The following is an 18,479-nucleotide window of genomic DNA, read 5'->3' as shown; positions in this document are numbered from 1 at the left end:
CAAAACAGAAGAGGACTGATACGGTTTGGCTCTGTATCCCCACCCAAATCTCACCTTGAATTGTAATAATCCCCACATGTCAAGGGTTGGACCAGGTGGAGGTAACTGAATCATGGGGGCAGTTTCCCCCATGCTGTTCTCATGATAATGAGTGAGTCTCACAAGATCTAATGGTTTTATAAGGTTTTATGGCATTTCTCCTGCTGGTGCTCATTCTCTCTCCTGCCACCCTGTTAAGAGGTGTCTTCCACCATGATTGTAAGTTTCCTGAGGCCTCCTTAGCCATGTGGAACTGTGACTCAATTAAACCTCTTTCCTTTATAAATTACCCGGTCTTGGGTATGTCTTCATTAGCAGTGTGAGAACGGACCAATACAGGGACTGGATCTCCTAAATGCCGAAAAAAGTGGCTTACATCTTTTCCTAGAGGGTAAGCACTGTTTTTATATCAACCAATCAGGATTAGTAAGGGATGCTGCCCCAAAATTAGCTGACCAGGCCTCTAAAATATGACAACATTTGTCCAAGTCATGGGGCCCCTGGTCAAAGGTACTAAGCTTGGTTTCATGGCTCCTTCCCCCAGCCAGCACATTATTAATAACTATACTTACATTGATTTTTGGACCATTTTTGTGTAATCATGTAACCAGATTTATTTCTTCTCACCTAGAGAACATTAAGCTTCAAATGGTCATGGAGCAGGGCTTCTAGCCAGTTCCAGGTGACAATGCCAGCCCTAGCCTTCAAGAAGTCACCCTCTCTCCACTAGACAGAGCAGGGCAAGAATTCTGTGGTCCCCAGTATGTAGGGACTCTGCCCTAATCCACACGAAGCAATTACAGAAGAAAGACCATCAGTTCCTCTGCCTCCCATAAAGATTTATTGGGATCAAGTCTCTCATGGGGAAATGAGACAGAACAGGGTCTGGAACAGGAAGCCTGAGGCCAACCAGCAGCTGGCTTATTGGAATTGGGCCAAAAGAAAAACCCCACCTCTCCATGCCAAGGGCCAGAGGCCCCTCCCTCTACAAACCCCCCCCTCCCCTATTCCTAATTAGTTATGGGCCAAGCCTTCACTTTAGCCTCTGATTAGTCATCAGCCAAGCCTTCATTTGTGTAGGGTGCAACCAATGGGAAGCCTCTAAACGGCACCCAGGAATGCTACCAAATTCTTTTAGTTTAGTACAAACCTGAAAGAACATCGCAATTGGGGCTCTTGAGCTGCTTGCTTGAGCCTGCTTCCACTCTGTGGAGTGTACTTTTGCTTCAATAAACCTGCACTTTCGTTGTTTTGTTCTTTTATTGCTTTGTTTGTGCATTTTGTTCAATTCTTTGTTTAATGTGCCAAGAACTGGGACAACTCATAGTCAAGACTTTCCATCTGGCAACAACAGAAGTGTTGGCAAGGATGTAAAAAAATTAGAATCATCATATATTGTTGGTGGGAATGAAAAATAGTATAGCCATTGTGGAAAACTATCTGATGATTCCTCAAAAAGCTCAACAGAATTACAAATGACCCAGCAATTCTAGTCCTAAGTATATACATGAAAGAATTAAAAACAGACACTCAAGGCCGGGCGTGGTGGCTCATGCATGTAATCTCAGCACTTTGGGAGGCCGAGGTGGGTGGATCACCTGAGGTCAGGAGTTAGAGACCAGCCTGGCTAACATGGCAAAACCCCCTCTCTACTAAAAAATACAAAAAACAAGCTGGGTGTCATGGTGCTTGCCTGTAATCCCAGCTACTCAAGAGGCTGAGGCAGGAGAATCGCTTGAACCCAGGAGGCAGAGGTTGCAGTGAGCTAAGATCCTGCCACTGCACTCCAGCCTGGGCGACACAGCGAGACTCCATCTCAAAAACAAAACAAAACAAAAAACAGATACTTAAATACTAGAAGTACATGAATGGTCATAGTAGTACTATTTGTAATAGCCAAAAGGTGAAGAGAACCTAAATTTTCACCAACTGATGAATGGATAAACAAAATGTGGTGCCATCCATACTATGCCATATTATTCATCCACAAAAAGGAATGAAAAACTTACACATGCTATGATACGGATAAGCCCTATATACATTATGCTAAGTGAAAGAAAGCCTCCTATAAAGACTGATGGAGATCACATCCAAAGACCACACACTGTATGTGAAATGTCGACAGTAAACAAATCTATAGAAACAGACAGTAGATTCCGTCTCCTCCAGGGGCTATGGTGGAGGGAAAAGTAGAGAGTGACTGCTAATGAAAATAGGGCTATTTATTTATTTATTTATTTATTTATTTTGAGACAGAGTCTTGCTCTGTCACCTAGTCTGTAGTGCAGTGGCTGAATCTTGGCTCATTGCAACCTCTGCCTTCCAGGTTCAAGCGATTCTCCTGCCTCAGCCTTCCGAGTAGCTGGGACTACAGGTGCACACCACCACGCCTGGCTAATTTTTGTATTTTTAATAGTGATGGGAATTCACCATATTGGCCAGGCTGGTCTCGAACTCCTGACCTTGTGACCCGCCCCCCTTGGCCTCCCAAAGTGCTGGGATTACAGGTGTGAGCCACCATGCCTGGCCAATAGGTCTCTTTTTACAGTTATGAAATATTCCAGAATTACATAGTGGTGATAGCTGAATAACTTGTATATATACTAAGAAACAATGAATTCTATACTTTAAAAGAATGAACTTTGTGATATATTAATTATATCTCAATAAAGCTGGGGTTTGTTTTTGTTTTTGAAATGGAGTCTCACTCTGTCACCCAGGCTGGAGTACAGTGGCATGATCTTGGCCCACTACAACCTCTGTCTCCTGGGTTCAAGTGATTTTCCTGCCTCAGCCTCCTGAGTAGCTGGGATTACAGGTGCACACCACCACACATAGCTAATTTTTTGTATTTTTAGTAGAGATGGGCCAGCCTGGTCTCGGACTCCTGACCTCGAGCAGTCCACCTGCTCAGCCTCCCAAAGTGCTGGGATTACAGGCATGAGCCATCACGCCCAGCCAATAAAGCTTTCTTTCTTTTTTTTTTTTTTTTTTTAAGAGAAAGCATAGGCCAAATAATGGGAGAAGAGAGGAAAAGAGCAAGCAAAAATAAATGTTCTACTTACCAATATCTCAAAGATTTAAGAAAAAAGGGAATGAGTGGGTTTCAGAGATATAGTTCAAATTAAAATGGCATTGAAGAGCACATCAAAACCACAATGAGACACCACTTCACGCCCATTAGGATGGCTACTCTCAAAAAACCAAAATAACAAGTGTTAGTGAGAATGGGGAGAAACTGGAACCCTTGTGCACTGCGATGAAAACATAAAATGGTCCAGATGCCATGGAATACAGTACGGCAATTCCTCAAAAAATTAAAAATAGGCCAGGCGCAGTGGCTCACACCTGTAATCCCAGCACTTTCGGAGGCTGAGGCAGGCAAATCACGAGGTCAGGAGATCGAGACCATCCTGACTAACATGGTGAAACCCCGTCTCTACTAAAAATACAAAAAAAATTAGCTGGGCGTAGTGGTGGGTGCCTGTAGTCCCAGCTACTCAGGAGAGTGAGGCAGGAGAATGGAGTGAACCTGGAAGGCGGAGCTTGCAGTGAGCCAAGATCGCACCACTGCACTCCAACCTGGGCAACAGAGTGAGACTCCATCTCAGGAAAAAAAAAAAAAAATAGAATTACCATTACCATATGATGTGCTATATCCACTTCTAGATACAATCCCAAAACAATTGAAAGCAAGATTTCAAAGGGATATTTTTATACTCATGTGTATTAGGGTTCTCTAGAGAGACAGAACTAATAGGATAGATAGATATATATAAAGGGGAGTTTATTAAGTATTAACTCACACAATCACAAGGTCTCACAATAGGCCTGCTGCAAGCTGAGAAGCAAGGAGCGGCCAGTCCAAGTCCCAAAACTGAAGAACTTGAAGTCCAATGTTCCAGGGCAAGAAACATCCAGCACGAACAAAAGATGTAGGCTGGGAGGCTACGCCAGTCTCGTCTTTTCATATTTTTCTGCCTGCTTTATATACTAGCCATGCTGGCAGCCGATTCAGTGGTGCCCACCCAGATTACAGGTGGGTCTGCCTTTCCCAGCCCACTGACTCAAATGTTAATTTCCTTTGGCAACACCCTCACAGACACACCCAGGATCAATACTTTGCATCCTTCAATCCAGTCAGTTGACACTCAGTATTAACCATCACATCATGTTCATAGCAGCATTATTCACACTAGCCAAAGGGTGGAAGCAACCGAAATGTCCAATAACACATAAATGAATAAACACTGGCCAAAGACATCAGAACAGGAGATACCAAAAGTACAGAGCTCTAAGAATGGGTTTATGGAGAAAACACAAAACATGTAAAAGTGGAAGATAGGCTGCTGAGAAAGTCTGACACACATTGAAGAGGAATGAGATGAAAGAAAAAAGGAAGATGGGAGGATTTTTTAAAAGCCAGAATCATGAAAGTTATTATTATAAAAGGGAATAAAATGGCAAAGCAGTTCATTGTGGTCTTTTTGTACATTAGTTATATGTGCCCGTGATAAACAGGGCATGTGTATTCACTGCCAAGGATCATTTTGAGGTCCTACGGCATTAACTAGACAACTAGAAACTCATACCTTATCTGCATGATCAGGCAAAGCTCTTTCAAAGATTAAGGTTTCTGGGTTTCAACTTTAAGAAACCACAGCAGAGGCTGGGCGCGGTGGCTCACACTTGTAATCCCAGCACTTTGGGAGGCCGAGGCGGGCGGATCACGAGGTCAGGAGATCGAGACCATGGTGAAATCCCGTCTCTACTAAAAATACAAAAATTAGCTGGGCGTGGTGGCAGGCGCCTGTAGTCCCAGCTACTCGGAGAGGCTGAGGCAGGAGAATGGCGTGAACCCGGGAGGCGGAGCTTGCAGTGAGCCGAGATTGCGCCACTGCACTCCAGCCTGGGCGACAGAGTGAGACTCCATCTCAAAAAAAAAAAAAAAAAAAAAAAAAAGAAACCACAGCAGAAAAATGCACTTCAAATTTGACCTATCCAGTTTAAAAGATCAGTCTGAAAAAAGAGTTCCACTGAAGTGGAAAACAAAACAAAAACAAGAAATGATAAAAAAAAAAAAAAAAATTCAAGATAGAAGTCGGTAACGTACAGAACAAAATAGTGAAAAAGATAAGAAAAGTAGGCGGCCGGCCACGGTGGCTCACGCCTGTAATCCCAGCACTTTGGGAGGCCGAGGCAGGCAAATCACGAGGTCAGGAGATCGAGACCATCCTGGCTAACATGGTGAAACCCCATCTCTACTAAAAAATACAAAAAATTAGATGGGTGTGGTGGTGGGCACCTGTAGTCACAGCTATGCGGGAGACTGAGGCAAGAGAATGGCATGAACCCGGGAGGTGGAGCTTGCAGTGAGCCAAGATTGCGCCACTGCACTCCAGCCTGGACAACAGAGCGAGACTCCATCTCAAAAACAAAAACAAAAAAAGGAGGCAGTAGCAGCCAAGATTACCAAACAGGAAAATAAAAGCGTATTTTGGAAGATTCTGGCATCAGTATTCCAAGCTTCCACTAATCACCTCACATCCCTATACTTCCACCTCAATCTCTCCCTTTCTGTTGATGACCCTGCCTCGTTTTTCTGTTTGTTTGTGTGTTTGGTTGGTTTTTTTTTGAGATGAAGTTTCACTCTGTCACCCAGGCGGGAGTGCAATGGCATGATCTCAGCTCACTGCAACCTCTGCTTCCTGGGTTCAAGCCATTCTCCTGCCTCAACCTCCAGAGTAGCTGAGATTACAGGTGCCTGCCACCATGCCCAGCTAATTTTTGTATTTTTAGTAGAGACAGGGTTTCATCATATTGACCAGGCTGATCTTGAACTCCTGAATTCAGGTGATCCACTCGCCTCGGCCTTCCAAAGTGTTGGGATTACAGGCATGAGCCACCATGCCCAGACGACCCTGCTTCTTCTTCTTTTTTTTTTTTTTTTGCCTTTCTTTTTTTTTATTAATTTTTTTGCACACAAAACAATAAACATTTTCTAAAGATACATACAAACAAAAAGATGCATATCAAACACATTAGGAGGGCTGCACATGGGAAGACAGGGAATAGAAATGGGGGGTGGGAATTAAAGAAAATAAATGAGAGAGGGACTTTGTATGGATCAGTGATAATAACTCAATCCTCTATTTGACAAAGAAGAAGGAGAAGGAAGAGGAAGAAAAAGAAAGTGGGATAAAGGATCAGAAAGGGAGGAAAATAGAAAACATTAGAGTATGACTCCAGGGTAGACCTGTTTTGTTGTCACTGGGTTGGTTGTTTGGTTCGTCTGTTGTATTTTTCATATGTTTTGCCATGTCAGCCAGGCTGGTCTCGAACTCCTAGCCTCAAGTGATCAACCTGCCTCGGCCTCCCAGAGTGCTGGGACCACAGGTGTGAGCCACCACGTCCAACCCCCACATTGCGTCTGGCCTCCGCGGTAGACCTCCCAGACGGGGCAGCTGGGCAGAGGTGCTCCTCACTTCTCAGATGGGGCGGCCGGGCAGAGGCGCTCCTCACTTCTTCCCAGACAGGGCGGCCGGGCAGAGGCGCTCCTCACTTCTTCCCAGACGGGGCGGCCGGGCAGAGGCGCCCCCCACATCCCAGACGATGGGCGGCCGGGCAGAGGCGCTCCTCACTTCCCAGACGGGGCGGCCGGGCAGAGACGCTCCTCACCTCTTCCCAGACGGGGTGGCCGGGCAGAGGTGCTCTTCACCTCCCAGACGGGGCGGCGGCCGGGCACAGGCGCTCCCCACATCCCAGATGATGGGCGGCCAGGCAGAGACGCTCCTCACTTCCTAGACGGGGTGGCAGCCGGGCAGAGGCACTCCTCACATCCCAGACGATGGGCGGCCAGGCAGAGATGCTCCCCACCTCCCTGACGGGGCGGCAGCCGGGCAGAGGCTGCAATCCCAGCACCCTGGGAGGCCAAGGCAGGCGGCTGGGAGGCGGAGGCTGCAGCGAGCCAAGACCAAGCCACCGCACTCCAGCCCGGGCAACACCGAGCACCGAGTGAGCGAGACCCCGTCTGCAGTCCCAGCACCTCGGGAGGCCGAGGCGGGCAGAGCACTCAAGGTCAGGAGCTGGAAACCAGCCTGGCCAACATGGCGAAACCGTGCCTCCAGCCAAAGGAGAAAAACCAGGGAGGGGTGGTGGCGCGCGCCCGCAATCCCAGGCAGGCTGCAGGCCGAGGCAGGAGAATCACGGGAGCCGGACGCAGGGAGTCTGCAGCGAGCCGAGTACACTCCAGCCTGGGCAACAGAGGGAAGAAAAGGAAGGAAGAAAAGGAAGGAAGGGAGGGAGGGAGGGAGGGAGGGAGGAAGCCTGCTTCTTTACCAAGCAAAGTAAAAATTCCTTTATCTGTGTGCTTAAGAATTTTCCAGATCCTCAGATATCTATTCTTTGTTCCTGCTGGGCAACATAGTGAGATCCCATCTCTACAAAAACTACAAAAAAATTAGCAGGGCGTGGTGGCATACACCTATAGTCCCAGCTACTTGGGAAGCTGAGGCGGGAGGATCTCTCCAGCCTGGGAGGTCAATGCAGTGAGCTGTAATTGTGCCATTTTGCACTCCAGCCTGGGCAAAAAAAAAAAAAAGTTTCAAAAAAAAAAAAGTCTCAAAAAAAAAAAAGTTTCTTTTTAATTAGCAAAAATGATAAAATATCCCCATATCACCAGAAAACTGCTCCATCATCAATCTTCTCTCTTGATTGTATTATTAACCTTTCCCTCTTTACTAGCTTCCTTCCTCAACATATAAGTATGCTCAAAATTTCTCCATGTTAACAAAAACTATGCCTCCTCCCTGCAACCTCTTCACACTCATTAGCCAGAATGAGCTTTCTAAAAGACAAACCAAACTAATTTTACACTTTTGCTGAAAATCCCTTAAGAGAGTTCTCTATTGAGAAATTTTTCAAAATCTTAGAGGTGAAGCCAGCTGGACTTCCTGGGTCAAGTGGGGACTTGGAGAACTTTTTCAGTCTAGCTAAAGGATTGTAAACACACCAATCAGCACTCTGTAAAAACGCACCAATCAGCACTCTGTGTCTAGCTAAAGGATTGTAAACATGCCAATCAGCATTCTGTAAAAACGCACCAATCAGTGCTCTGTGTTTAGCTTAACAATTGTAAATGCACCAATCAGCACTCTGTAAAATGGACCAATCAGCACTCTGTAAAATGGACCAATCAGCAGGACATAGGTGGGGACAAATAAGGGAATAAAAGCTGGCCACCCCAACCAGCAGCAGCAACCCGCTCAGGTCCCCCTCCACGCTGTGGAAGCTTTGTTCTTTCACTCTTCACAATAAATCTTGCTGCTGCTCACTCTTTGGGTCCGTGCCACCTTTAAGAGCTGTAACACTCACTGCAAGGGTCTGCAGCATCATTCCTGAACTCAGCAAGACCACGAACCTACCAAGAGGAACAAACAACTCCAGACGCGCCACCATTAAGAGCTGTAACACACCGCGAGGTATGCGGCTTCATTCTTGAAGTCAGTGAGACCAAGAACCCACCAGAGGGAATAAATTCCGGACACATTAGGATATTATTTCTGACCAATAAATGTTCCTTTGTGTGCCTTATTTTCATATACCTATATAAATTGTACTGTCATTTTCCCATTATACCTCTCTTTCCAAGAAGTATAGTCTATTTTTCCAATCTTTAAATCTGGACTTGGCTATGTGACTTGATTTAGCTAATGGTACATTAGCAAATATGACACAGCAGGGGCTTTAAAAGCACTTCTGCAATGAGGTTTTCCCTCTCTTGCTACCAGGAACCTAACTGTGATTCATTCTCCAGGATTTAGCACAAACAATACTGCTTTGGATTCCTTGACCATACTCTCAGGATGAAATACCAATCTTTTTCTTTTTCTTTTCTCTTTTTTTTTTTTTTTTTTTTTGAGACAGAGTCTCACTCTGTCGCCCAGGCTGGAGTGCAGTGGCACAATCTCGGCTCACTGCAAGCTCTGCCTCCCGGGTTCACGCCATTCTCCTGCCTCAGCCTCCTGAGTAGCTGGGACTACAGGTGCCCGCCACCATGCCCAGCTAATTTTTTGTATGTTTAGTGGAGACAGGGTTTCACCGTGTTAGCCGGGATGGTCTCGATCTCCTGACCTCGTGATCCACCTGCCCCGGCTTCCCAAAGTGCTGGGATTACAGGCGTGAGCCACCATACTTGGCCTGAGATAAGAATTTTTTTGTAAAAATTAGTCAAAATAGGTAAATCCATTGAGACAGAAAGTAGATAAGCAGTTGCCTAGGACTAAGCGTTAGGGGAAATGGGGAGTGGCTGCTAAGGGGTATTGGATGTTTTTTGGGGGGTGATGAAAATGTTCCAAAATTGACTGTAGTAATGGTTACATGACTGTGAATGTACTAAAAACTATTAAATTGTACACGTTAAATGGGTAAATTATATGGAATGTGAATTGTTTCTCAAAAAATATACTGCTGATTAAAACTTTCACTTAAAACCCTTAACAGTTAAAAAAATTTGACAATATTTTAAATACGCTTTTCTTGTTTTAAAATCATATCTATTATTCCAAGATTTAAAAAGTAAAACACTTGCACCATTGAAACTTTATTTTTACTACCCTAGAAATAGAACCCTCTCCCTGAAACAACTGTCCAACTTTTACACCTTTGACTTTCATTCAGATTTTCAAAAACACATATAGGCCGAGCGTGGTGGCTCACGCCTGTAATCCCAGCACTTTGGGAGGCTGAGACGGGCAGATCACGAGGTCAGGAGATCAAGACCATCCCGGCTAACACGGTGAAACCCTGTCTCTACTAAAAAGACAAAAAAATTAGCTGGGCGTGGTGGCAGGTGCCTGTAGTCCCAGCTACTCGGGAGGCTGAGGCAGGAGAATGGCGTGAACCAGGGAGATGGAGCTTGCAGTGAGCCGAGATCGCGCCACTGCACTCCAGCCTGGGCGACAGAGCGAGACTCGGTCTCAAGAAAAAAAAAAAAAACACACACACACACACATATAAATAGCAGACAGCCTATATAACACAGTAAGTCCTATAAACAAAGTATGAAGAAAATGCTGAGGAAGTCCAGCAGCTGGAACTCATTCTCCTCACATAGTCTACTCTTACCTCTTCAGAGGACTTGCCTGTCAATCTGCAGCTTACCTTCATCATGACACTTAGTGCATATTTTTGATCTTCCCGCTTTGCTGCAGCTTTTGCTTCTGTAGCTTCTTTTGCTCTCTCTTGTGCTTGTAAAATAGATTTTTCTCTAATTCTTTGCATCATCTCTTTGTCAACTAAAATGTACAGTATATTGCTAAATTAGAATTATGATAAATTTGCTTTACTTATGAGAAAACTACCTAAACAAACTGACCCAGGATGAGATTTCTTTGGACCCAACTTCACAAGGAACAATATTTTTTCAATATTAAACTGGCCAAGAAGCTAATATTAAAAGGTAAGCAACTAACTGTAATAATAATGAATGACTAGAGAATGAAGTGGGTGGAGAGGAAGAAGAAGGGATGGGGGAGGGACACAAGAGGCAGGTAATGAGAGGGAGAGGGAGAGGGAGAGGGTGAGGATGAAGGTGCAAGGACACATTTATCCTCTTCCTTCTCTGTTAAGAAACTAGGGCTATTTGCTTATAAACCTGATCACAATAAATCATCATTTATATAATATTATATATATTATATATATAAAACCTTACTATTCACAGTTTGTTTGTTTGTTTTCCTGAAACAAGGTCTCTCTCTGTCACCCAGGCTGGAGTGCAGTTGAGCAATCACAGCTTACTGCAACCTTAACCTCCTGGGCTCAAGCAATCCTCGTACCTCAGCTTCCTGAGTAGCTGGGACTACAGGTGTGTGCCACCACATCTGGCTAATTTTTAAATTTTATGTAGAGACAAGGTCTCACTATATTGCCCAGGCTGGTCTTGAACTCCTGGGCTCAAGCGATGCTCCTACCTTGGCCTCCCAAAGTGCTGGAATTACAGGCATGAACCACCGTGCAAGATCTCACAGTTATCTTTATATTTGATGTGGCCCAATGTTTCACAAACTGCAGGCTGCAATCCGTTAATGGGTAAATTATCTTATAGAGGGAAGGATCAGGGCCTGAGGGAAAAGATCTAGCCTTTGAGCAGAAAAAAAAAAAAAAAAAACGGGGAGAGGAGAAAACTTGAGGGGAAGATAAAGTGGGGGAGAGTAGATAAGGGGTGGGTAGAGGGATGAATCACACCCCAGGCACGGGTTCTTAACCTTTTTTGTGCAGCAGACAGCTTGGCAGAGTAGTGAATCCTTATAAATCCTTTCACAATGTTTTAAAATGTATGAAATAAAATATACAGGTCTACAAAGAAACTCAGTTATATCAAAACACTTATAAAATATTAAGAAATAAAATTGTGATATACTTTCTTTTTTGAGCCGGAGTCTTGCTCTGTTGCCAGGCTGGAGTGCCATGGTCCGATCTCAGCTCACTGCAACCTCCGCCTCCTGGGTTCAAGCAATTCTCCTGCCTCAGCCTCCCAAGTAGCTGGGACTATGGGCATGCATCACCACTGATCTCCTGACCTCGTGATCTGCCCACCTCGGCCTCCCAAAGTGCTGGGATTATAGGCGTGAGCCACTGCGGCCGGCCAAATTGTGATACATGATTATGTGCTTCTTTATTAATGCATTAATATATAGCAACAAGTCTAATATTGTAATTTCAAAGTAGTAATGAGTATAAAAGAGGTATCTCAGATATAAACATACTTTTGTTTTTGTTGATACTACTTGCTATGGTCTGAATGTTTATGTTTCCCTAAAACTCATGTTAAAATCCCAAACCTTAATGTGATGTTATCTGGAGGTGAGGCCTTTTGGGAGGTAGTGTCCTTATACAGAAGGCCCCAGAAAGCAGACTTGCCCCTTCCACCATGCGAGGACACAGTACGGTGCCATCTATAGGAAAGTGAGTCCTCACCGCATATCAAACCTGCCAGGACCTTGATCTGGACTTTCTAGCCTACAGGACTGTGAGAAATAAATTTCTGTTGTTTATAAGCTTCTCAGTTGATGGTATTTTGTTATAGTACCCAAACAGACTAAGATACTACTATTGTTTGCTGCCTATCTTCACAATTGAAGAGAATGTTAAATATCACTTAGAGGTAAGTAAAAGTGTGTAATTTTATTCATCTAAGATCTTGGCTAAGAACTAGGACTGAAATTAGATCTGAAGCCTCTTCTCATCTCTCCTCCTGTTTAAAAACAGGAAGGTAGACAGCTGAGTCAGCTTCATGGGCAGAAATAACTGGAACAGCATTAACTTCCCAAATGAAATACTCCATGTCTAATAGAAGTAAAGAGTGTATCAAGAAGGAATTTCCAGAAAAAATGAGAAAAATTAGAGTTTGAATAATGAGGTAGACAGTCTATGTGTATAAACTGGAGTTCCACAATATTTTATGTGGAAAAAAAGGTTAAATAAATAATCCCACTGAATTGCAAGTAAAACTGAGTTTGATTTCTTTGAGAGAGGATCATATACTGTCACCCAGGTTGGAGTGCAGCATTATGAGCATGGCTCACTGCGGCCTCCAACCCTTGGGCTCAAGTCATCCTCCCACCTCAGCCTCCCAAGTAGCTGGGACTATAAGGCACATGCCACCATGCCTGGCTAATTTTTTTTTTTTTAATAGAGGTGAAGTCTCCCTATGTTGCCCAGGCTGGTCTTGAATTCCTGGGCTCAAATGATCCTCCCACCTTGGCCTCCTAAAGTGCTGAGAAGACTTTAGGCATGAGCCACTGTATCTGGCAAAACTGAGTTTGATTCCTTTCTTGAAATCCAAGTTTCGCTCTTGTTGCCCAGGCTGGAGTGCAATGGCGCAATCTTGGCTCACCGCAACCTCCGCCTCCCGGGTTAAAGTGATTCTCCTGCCTCAGCCTCCTGAGTAGCTGGGATTACAGGCATGCGCCACCAGGCCCAGCTAATTTTGTATTTTTAGTAGAGACGGGGTTTCTCCATGTTGGTCAGGCTGGTCTCGGACTCCCGACCTCAGATGATCAGCCTGCCTCGGCCTCCCGAAGTGCTGGGATTACAGGCGTGAGCCCCCACGCCCGGCAAACTCAGTTTGATTTCTAAAGGAATCTCAAACCTGGTTTCTGAAATAGAATCAATGTTCGTTAACTGTGATATAAATAAGTGGTTTTTTATTTTTTATTTTTTTTGAGATGGAGTCTCACTCTGTTGCCCAGGCTGGAGTGCAGTGGTGAGATCTCAGCTCACTGCAACCTCCACTACCCAGGTTCAAGCGATTCTCCTGCATCAGTCTCCCAAGTAGCTGGAATTACAGGCATCCACTACCACGCCCGACTAATTTTTGTATTTTTAGTAGAGACAGGGTTTCACCATGTTGGCCAGGCTGGTCTCAAACTCCTGACCTCAGGTGATTCACCTGCCTCGGCCTCCCAAAGTAATGGGATTACAAGCATGAGCCACTGTGCTCAGCTTAAGTCAGTTTTAAGACTGTTTTGATTTGTCTAAATCAGAGGTTGGCAAACTATGACCCATGGGCCGAATCCAACCTGCCACCTGTTTCCCCTCGGCCCACAAGCCTTGAATAATTTTTACATTTTTAAACGGATGAAAAAAATCAAAACATTTTGTGGCATTTAAAAATTAGATGAAATTCAAATTTAAATGTCCATAAATATGAATCATCTGTGGCTACTTTTGTGCTACAATGGCAGAGCTGAATAGATGTGACAGAGACCATATGGCCTGCGAAGTCTAAAATACTATCTGGTCCTTTACAGAAAAAGTTAATTTATAAGAGTCAAAATGAATGTACATGCAATTTTAGGTAAGAAGTCGAAACACACTGGGTGTGTTTTACAACATCCTCAGGACCCAACACAGACTTACTGAGTCACAGAGGAAGTAAGAGGTCAGAAAGCAGGAATCTGATTCTTTAAAACTCTTTAGGTAGTCTGGGGCTCACTAAAAAAAAAAAAATTAAGTAAACTGGCTATGTTAACATACCTTAACCAGTATTCTCTGAGCTGAATACCTGATCTTAGAAAAATAAATTCTACCTTGGTCTTGGAAATTAAAAATTAAATTCCACTACAAGATACCAAGAAAGCCTTGATAGAAAGAATGGTTGCAACTCTTTCTACCCTCAAGAGTCCATATTCAAGGCTTAATGCCAAAGGCTTAAAAGAAATTCCAGGCAGTAGGGTTGGTGCAGTGGCTCAACGCCTGAAATCCCAGCATTTGGGAGGCCAAAGTGGGAGGATCACTTGAGCCTAGGAGTTCAAGACCTATGGGCAACATAGTGAGACCCTGTCTCTACAAAAATAAAAATAATTAACTAGGTGTTTTGGTGCACACCTGTAGTCCCAGCTACTCAGGAGGTCGAGGCAGGAGAATTGCTGGAACCTAGGAGTTTGAGGTTACAATGAGCTATGGTAACACCAACTGCACTCCAGCATTGGTGATAGAGTGAGATTCTATCTCTTAAAAAACTCAAAATTAAAAAAAATAAATTCCAGGCAGTAAACATAAAGTATCAGAAAACATGACAACTAAAGAAGGAAGGAAGGAAACAGGGCTAAAGCAGTAGAGGACAATTACTATCGACGCTGATCTTGGTATTAGTACAAAGTACTGACAACTAGCTTAGTAAGACTACAGAGAACTAGCTTTAAAACTGGGGATGTCAGGCCAGTCGCGGTGGCTCATGGCTGTAATCCCGGCACTTTGGGAGGCCGAGGCGGGTGGATCACTTGAGGTCAGGAGTTTGAGACCAGCCTGGCCAACATATAGTGAAACCTTGTCTCTACTAAGAAATACAAAAATTAGGTGGACGTGGTGGTGCGTGCCTGTAGTCCCAGCTGCTCGGGAGGCTGAGGCTGAAGAATCACTTAAACCTAGGGAGGTGGAGGTTGCAGTGAGCCGAGATCGCACCACTGCACTCCAGCCTGGGTGACAGAGCGAGACTCCGTCTCTCTAAACAAACAACAACAACTGGGGATTTCAACTTTGGCTGCACATTATAATTCCTGGAAAGCTTTTCAAAAACTTCCAACACCTGAGTCCTATTCCCAGAAACTGATTTGACTGGATTAGGGTATTATTTTAAAATTCCATAGCTGATTCAAATATATAGCCAGGGTTGGGAACATCTGCTCTAGAGTGAAACTGCTAAGGCTCCAGTTCCAGGCTGCCAGTCACCAGCTGTGTGATTTTGCCAATTACTCAACCTTTCCATGTGTCAGTAGCCTCCCCTGTAAAAAAAGGGTAATAATACCTAAGTGAGAGGTTGTTTCATGGAATTACAGGCATGTTAACGCCTAATGCAAAGTTAAGTACTCAATAAAGGCTATATATCAGGAGGGCTTATCCTTAAGATATGAGCCCACATCTTCCGCTTAATGTGCTCTAACTTTGACTAATTCAGCCTTTAGGTTTATTTAAATGGCTGCTGAAGCACTGTATCACTTAAATTAGGCTCATAAGCCTTTTTTTTTTTCTAAAAGAGCGATTGAAAGAGTTCAGGATATGCCACCCCAAAATATGCTGCTTTGATATAGCAATCATTTTGAGTTAAAGGCAACTGAAAGCAGCAAATGCAGGGAGACGTTTTGTCTGAACTCCTCTTATCTGCCTAAAAACAGATTCTCCAAAGGAACTCAAGTGTCATAAATCCCTTCCCCTGGAGTTTCATTAACCAGGGAATATTGACTATTTTCCCAAAAGAGGAAACTATAAATCAACACCACACTATGACAAATTTTGTTAAAAACGATCACATCTCCTATCTATTCTCCTAAGGATCCATTCATCTTTCCTAAAAATCATTTCCCGTTCTAAGTGGCCTACATCCCCTCCCCCTTCCCCTATTAAGAGAGTCCCTAAGCTCTCAAATCTCACTACTTGGGGGGCTATTCACTTTTTTCCCTGTGATGCCCCCAAGCACTAACATTAAAAATTAATAAATTTCTATACATTTTCTTCTGTCAATCCTTCAGCTATTGAACCTTGGAGAGTAAAAGGAAAGTCCACCTGGCCGGGTGTGGTGGCTCACACCCGTTATCCCAGCACTTTGGGAAGTTCAGGCGGGTGGATCACTTAAGGTCAGGAGTGTGAGACCAGCCTGGCCAACATGGCGAAACGCTCTACTAAAAATACAAAAAAAATTTAGCCGGGCGTGGTGGCGGACACCTGTAATCCCAGCTACTTGAGAGGCTGAGGTAGGAGAATCCCTTGAACCCGGGGGGCAGAGGTTGCAGTAAGCCGAGATCATGCCACTGCACTCCAGCCTGGGCGACAGAGCAGACTCTTAAAAAAAAAAAAAAAAAAAAAAAAAAACTATCTTCCCCTACACATTATAGGTGTTTCAAAATAGAATTTTTTAAAAGGTCTGAAACAGAAAAGGTACAACCAGATGAACATCTTTTAATAAAGAACTTACCACCCGTCACAGAAAGGGTCTCCCACATGGCCGCTTCTTTTTTATACAAGGTGAAGACAATGGCGTCATTCCCAATCTTTGCTTTGCTGCTCTCATCGTCTATGGGAGCATAAAGAAATGCCTCAAATAAAAATGGAGGAAAGTTGACCTATGCAGAAGGGTGAAAACGGAAACTAAGTTAATTACACAAATCAAGCACGCGTATTAAGAAACACGTGAAAAAGGTAAAATAACTTTCTAAAAGGCCCACTAAATTTATGCCAGGTAGTGAAAGATCAGCAAGGCATATGAGGAAGCCCTGGATAAAAGTAGTCTCTGATCTGATTATCTGTCTACAGATGGTGTCTCACCTGTATGGGATTCATTTTTTAAATAGGATTAAAAATTTAGGACGTTTATCTGCAAAGATGAGCCTGTTGCTCGTGCCTAGCTGCGCTCTTGCAGGAGCTTCGGACCACACCCCCGGAGACCGGCAGGCAAGACTTGCATTCTTACCTTCAGATAGTTTTCCGTGCAGAACACGTCCGTGTCTCTGACGCACACGCCTTTGAGGGGCAGAGACAGAAAGACCGCAGTCTTCGTCTGCTGCCAGCTGTAATCGCTAACCCGAAGGGGCATTCCGGGAGTAACGGGAGCGGATAGCGCGACTGGTTGCTGCTTGCGCCTGCTTGGTTGCTAGGGAAGCTGGGGTTACCATGCGCCAGCCCTTCCGGGTCAGGCCGGCCGGGGGCCCTGCGTTCCCAGCGTGCTCGGGCGCCACCACCTTGCGGACTCCATGCGTGACTATCTAGGCGCCCCGACCCGAGTGTGATGCCGATTCTTGGTGTTACCTTACGATCTGAGCGAGTGTTCAGAGAAGTAGGCCCATACCCTCTGCTTAAGGAAAAAAAAAAAAAAAAAGCACTCCGTGGGTCGGGCGCGGTGGCTGACGCCTGTAATCCCAGCACTTTGGGAGGCCGAGGCAGGTGTATCACCTGAGGTTGCGAGTTCGAGACCAGCCTGACCAATATGTAGAAACCCCGTCTCTACTAAAAATACAAAATTAGCCGGGCGTGGTGGTGCATACCTGTAATCTCAGCTACTCTGGAGGCTGAGGCAGCAGAATCGCTCGAACCCGGGATGCAGAGGTTGCAGTGAGCCGAGATCGCGCCATTGCACTCCAGCCTGGGCAACAAGAGCGAAACCCCGTCTCAAAAGAAAGAAAGAAAAGAAAAAAAAGAAAAAAAGCACTTCCAGCCTGATAATGCTAAGGAGGGCTGTGGGCATAAGGCTCGGGAAAGCAGCCCATGAGGAGCAGGTGCAATGCCCATACGCCATTGGTGCGGTGTCTTGTCTGTTTCTTCTGATTGAGGCTATTAAGGGTTAGTCTAGTTGTTCTGTTTTGGAAATTTCTTGGTCATACAGACTATGAACAAATGTGAACCTGAAAGAGCCAATCCGTCAACATCCAGAGTGGCTAACTGGGTCTAAATTCAAAATAGAGACACGTGGCCATGTTTACCCACTAGCGGTCACACATGGACTCTGCGTTCTCCCCAAATCCACACCTCTGTTGAGTGTTGGGTCTTATAGGGCTCACCTGCCTCAACCAATCAGGGCTCAGCTGTATCAGCCAATCAGAACTAAGTGCAGTTCAATCCTTCATTTGTATAAACAATCCTGATTGGGAACCTGGGCAGAAACTTTTGCTATAAAACCCAAACCCTCCCTTTGTTCTCTGGAATGCATCTTTGTTTTACACCTAAGGCTTCAACTCCCCAGTTTGCAAACTGTTCACTGAAATAGTTGCTTTGCTCCAAATTCCTCTTCAGAGAACGTTTGTTCACAACACATACCAGGAGCTTATCTAAGCTATTGTATCCTGCAAATCCTATCAGCTATAAGGCCGCCAAAAGCACCTATACAGGTTTTGCTCCAAAGTTTGAAAACTGAGGAGAAACGACCCTATGATTCATCTGACAAATGC

General features: G+C 44.6%; 1 protein-coding gene across 8 annotated transcripts in view; it reads right to left on the bottom strand.

Annotated features, from left to right (window-relative positions):
• Positions 1 to 17,386, bottom strand: part of DNAAF4 (dynein axonemal assembly factor 4) — an 81,599-nt gene extending 64,213 nt beyond the window's left edge. For 5 of the 8 annotated variants that reach the window (XR_004030425.1, XR_004030424.1, XR_004030426.1 and 2 more), the window contains exons 1-3: positions 17,009 to 17,181; positions 16,514 to 16,661; positions 10,201 to 10,334 (exon numbers count right to left, since the gene is read on the bottom strand). Coding sequence is in view for 5 of the 8 variants with exons in the window: in XM_030814060.1 (XP_030669920.1) it covers positions 10,201 to 10,334; positions 16,514 to 16,661; positions 17,009 to 17,131 (405 nt within the window). In the remaining 3 variants the exon portion in view is untranslated. Of the gene's footprint in view, positions 1 to 10,200; positions 10,335 to 16,513; positions 16,662 to 17,008 lie in introns of all 8 variants that reach the window. The other 3 variants (XM_012507290.1, XM_003266953.1, XM_003266954.2) reach the window with 1 other exon arrangement.
• Positions 17,387 to 18,479: the final 1,093 nt, after the last annotated feature.

Source organism: Nomascus leucogenys, chromosome 6 (assembly GCF_006542625.1).
Source record: "Nomascus leucogenys isolate Asia chromosome 6, Asia_NLE_v1, whole genome shotgun sequence".
Lineage (NCBI taxonomy): Eukaryota > Metazoa > Chordata > Mammalia > Primates > Hylobatidae > Nomascus > Nomascus leucogenys.
Note: the sequence above shows the minus strand (reverse complement) of the source record. Positions and strands in the feature narration are given on the sequence as shown.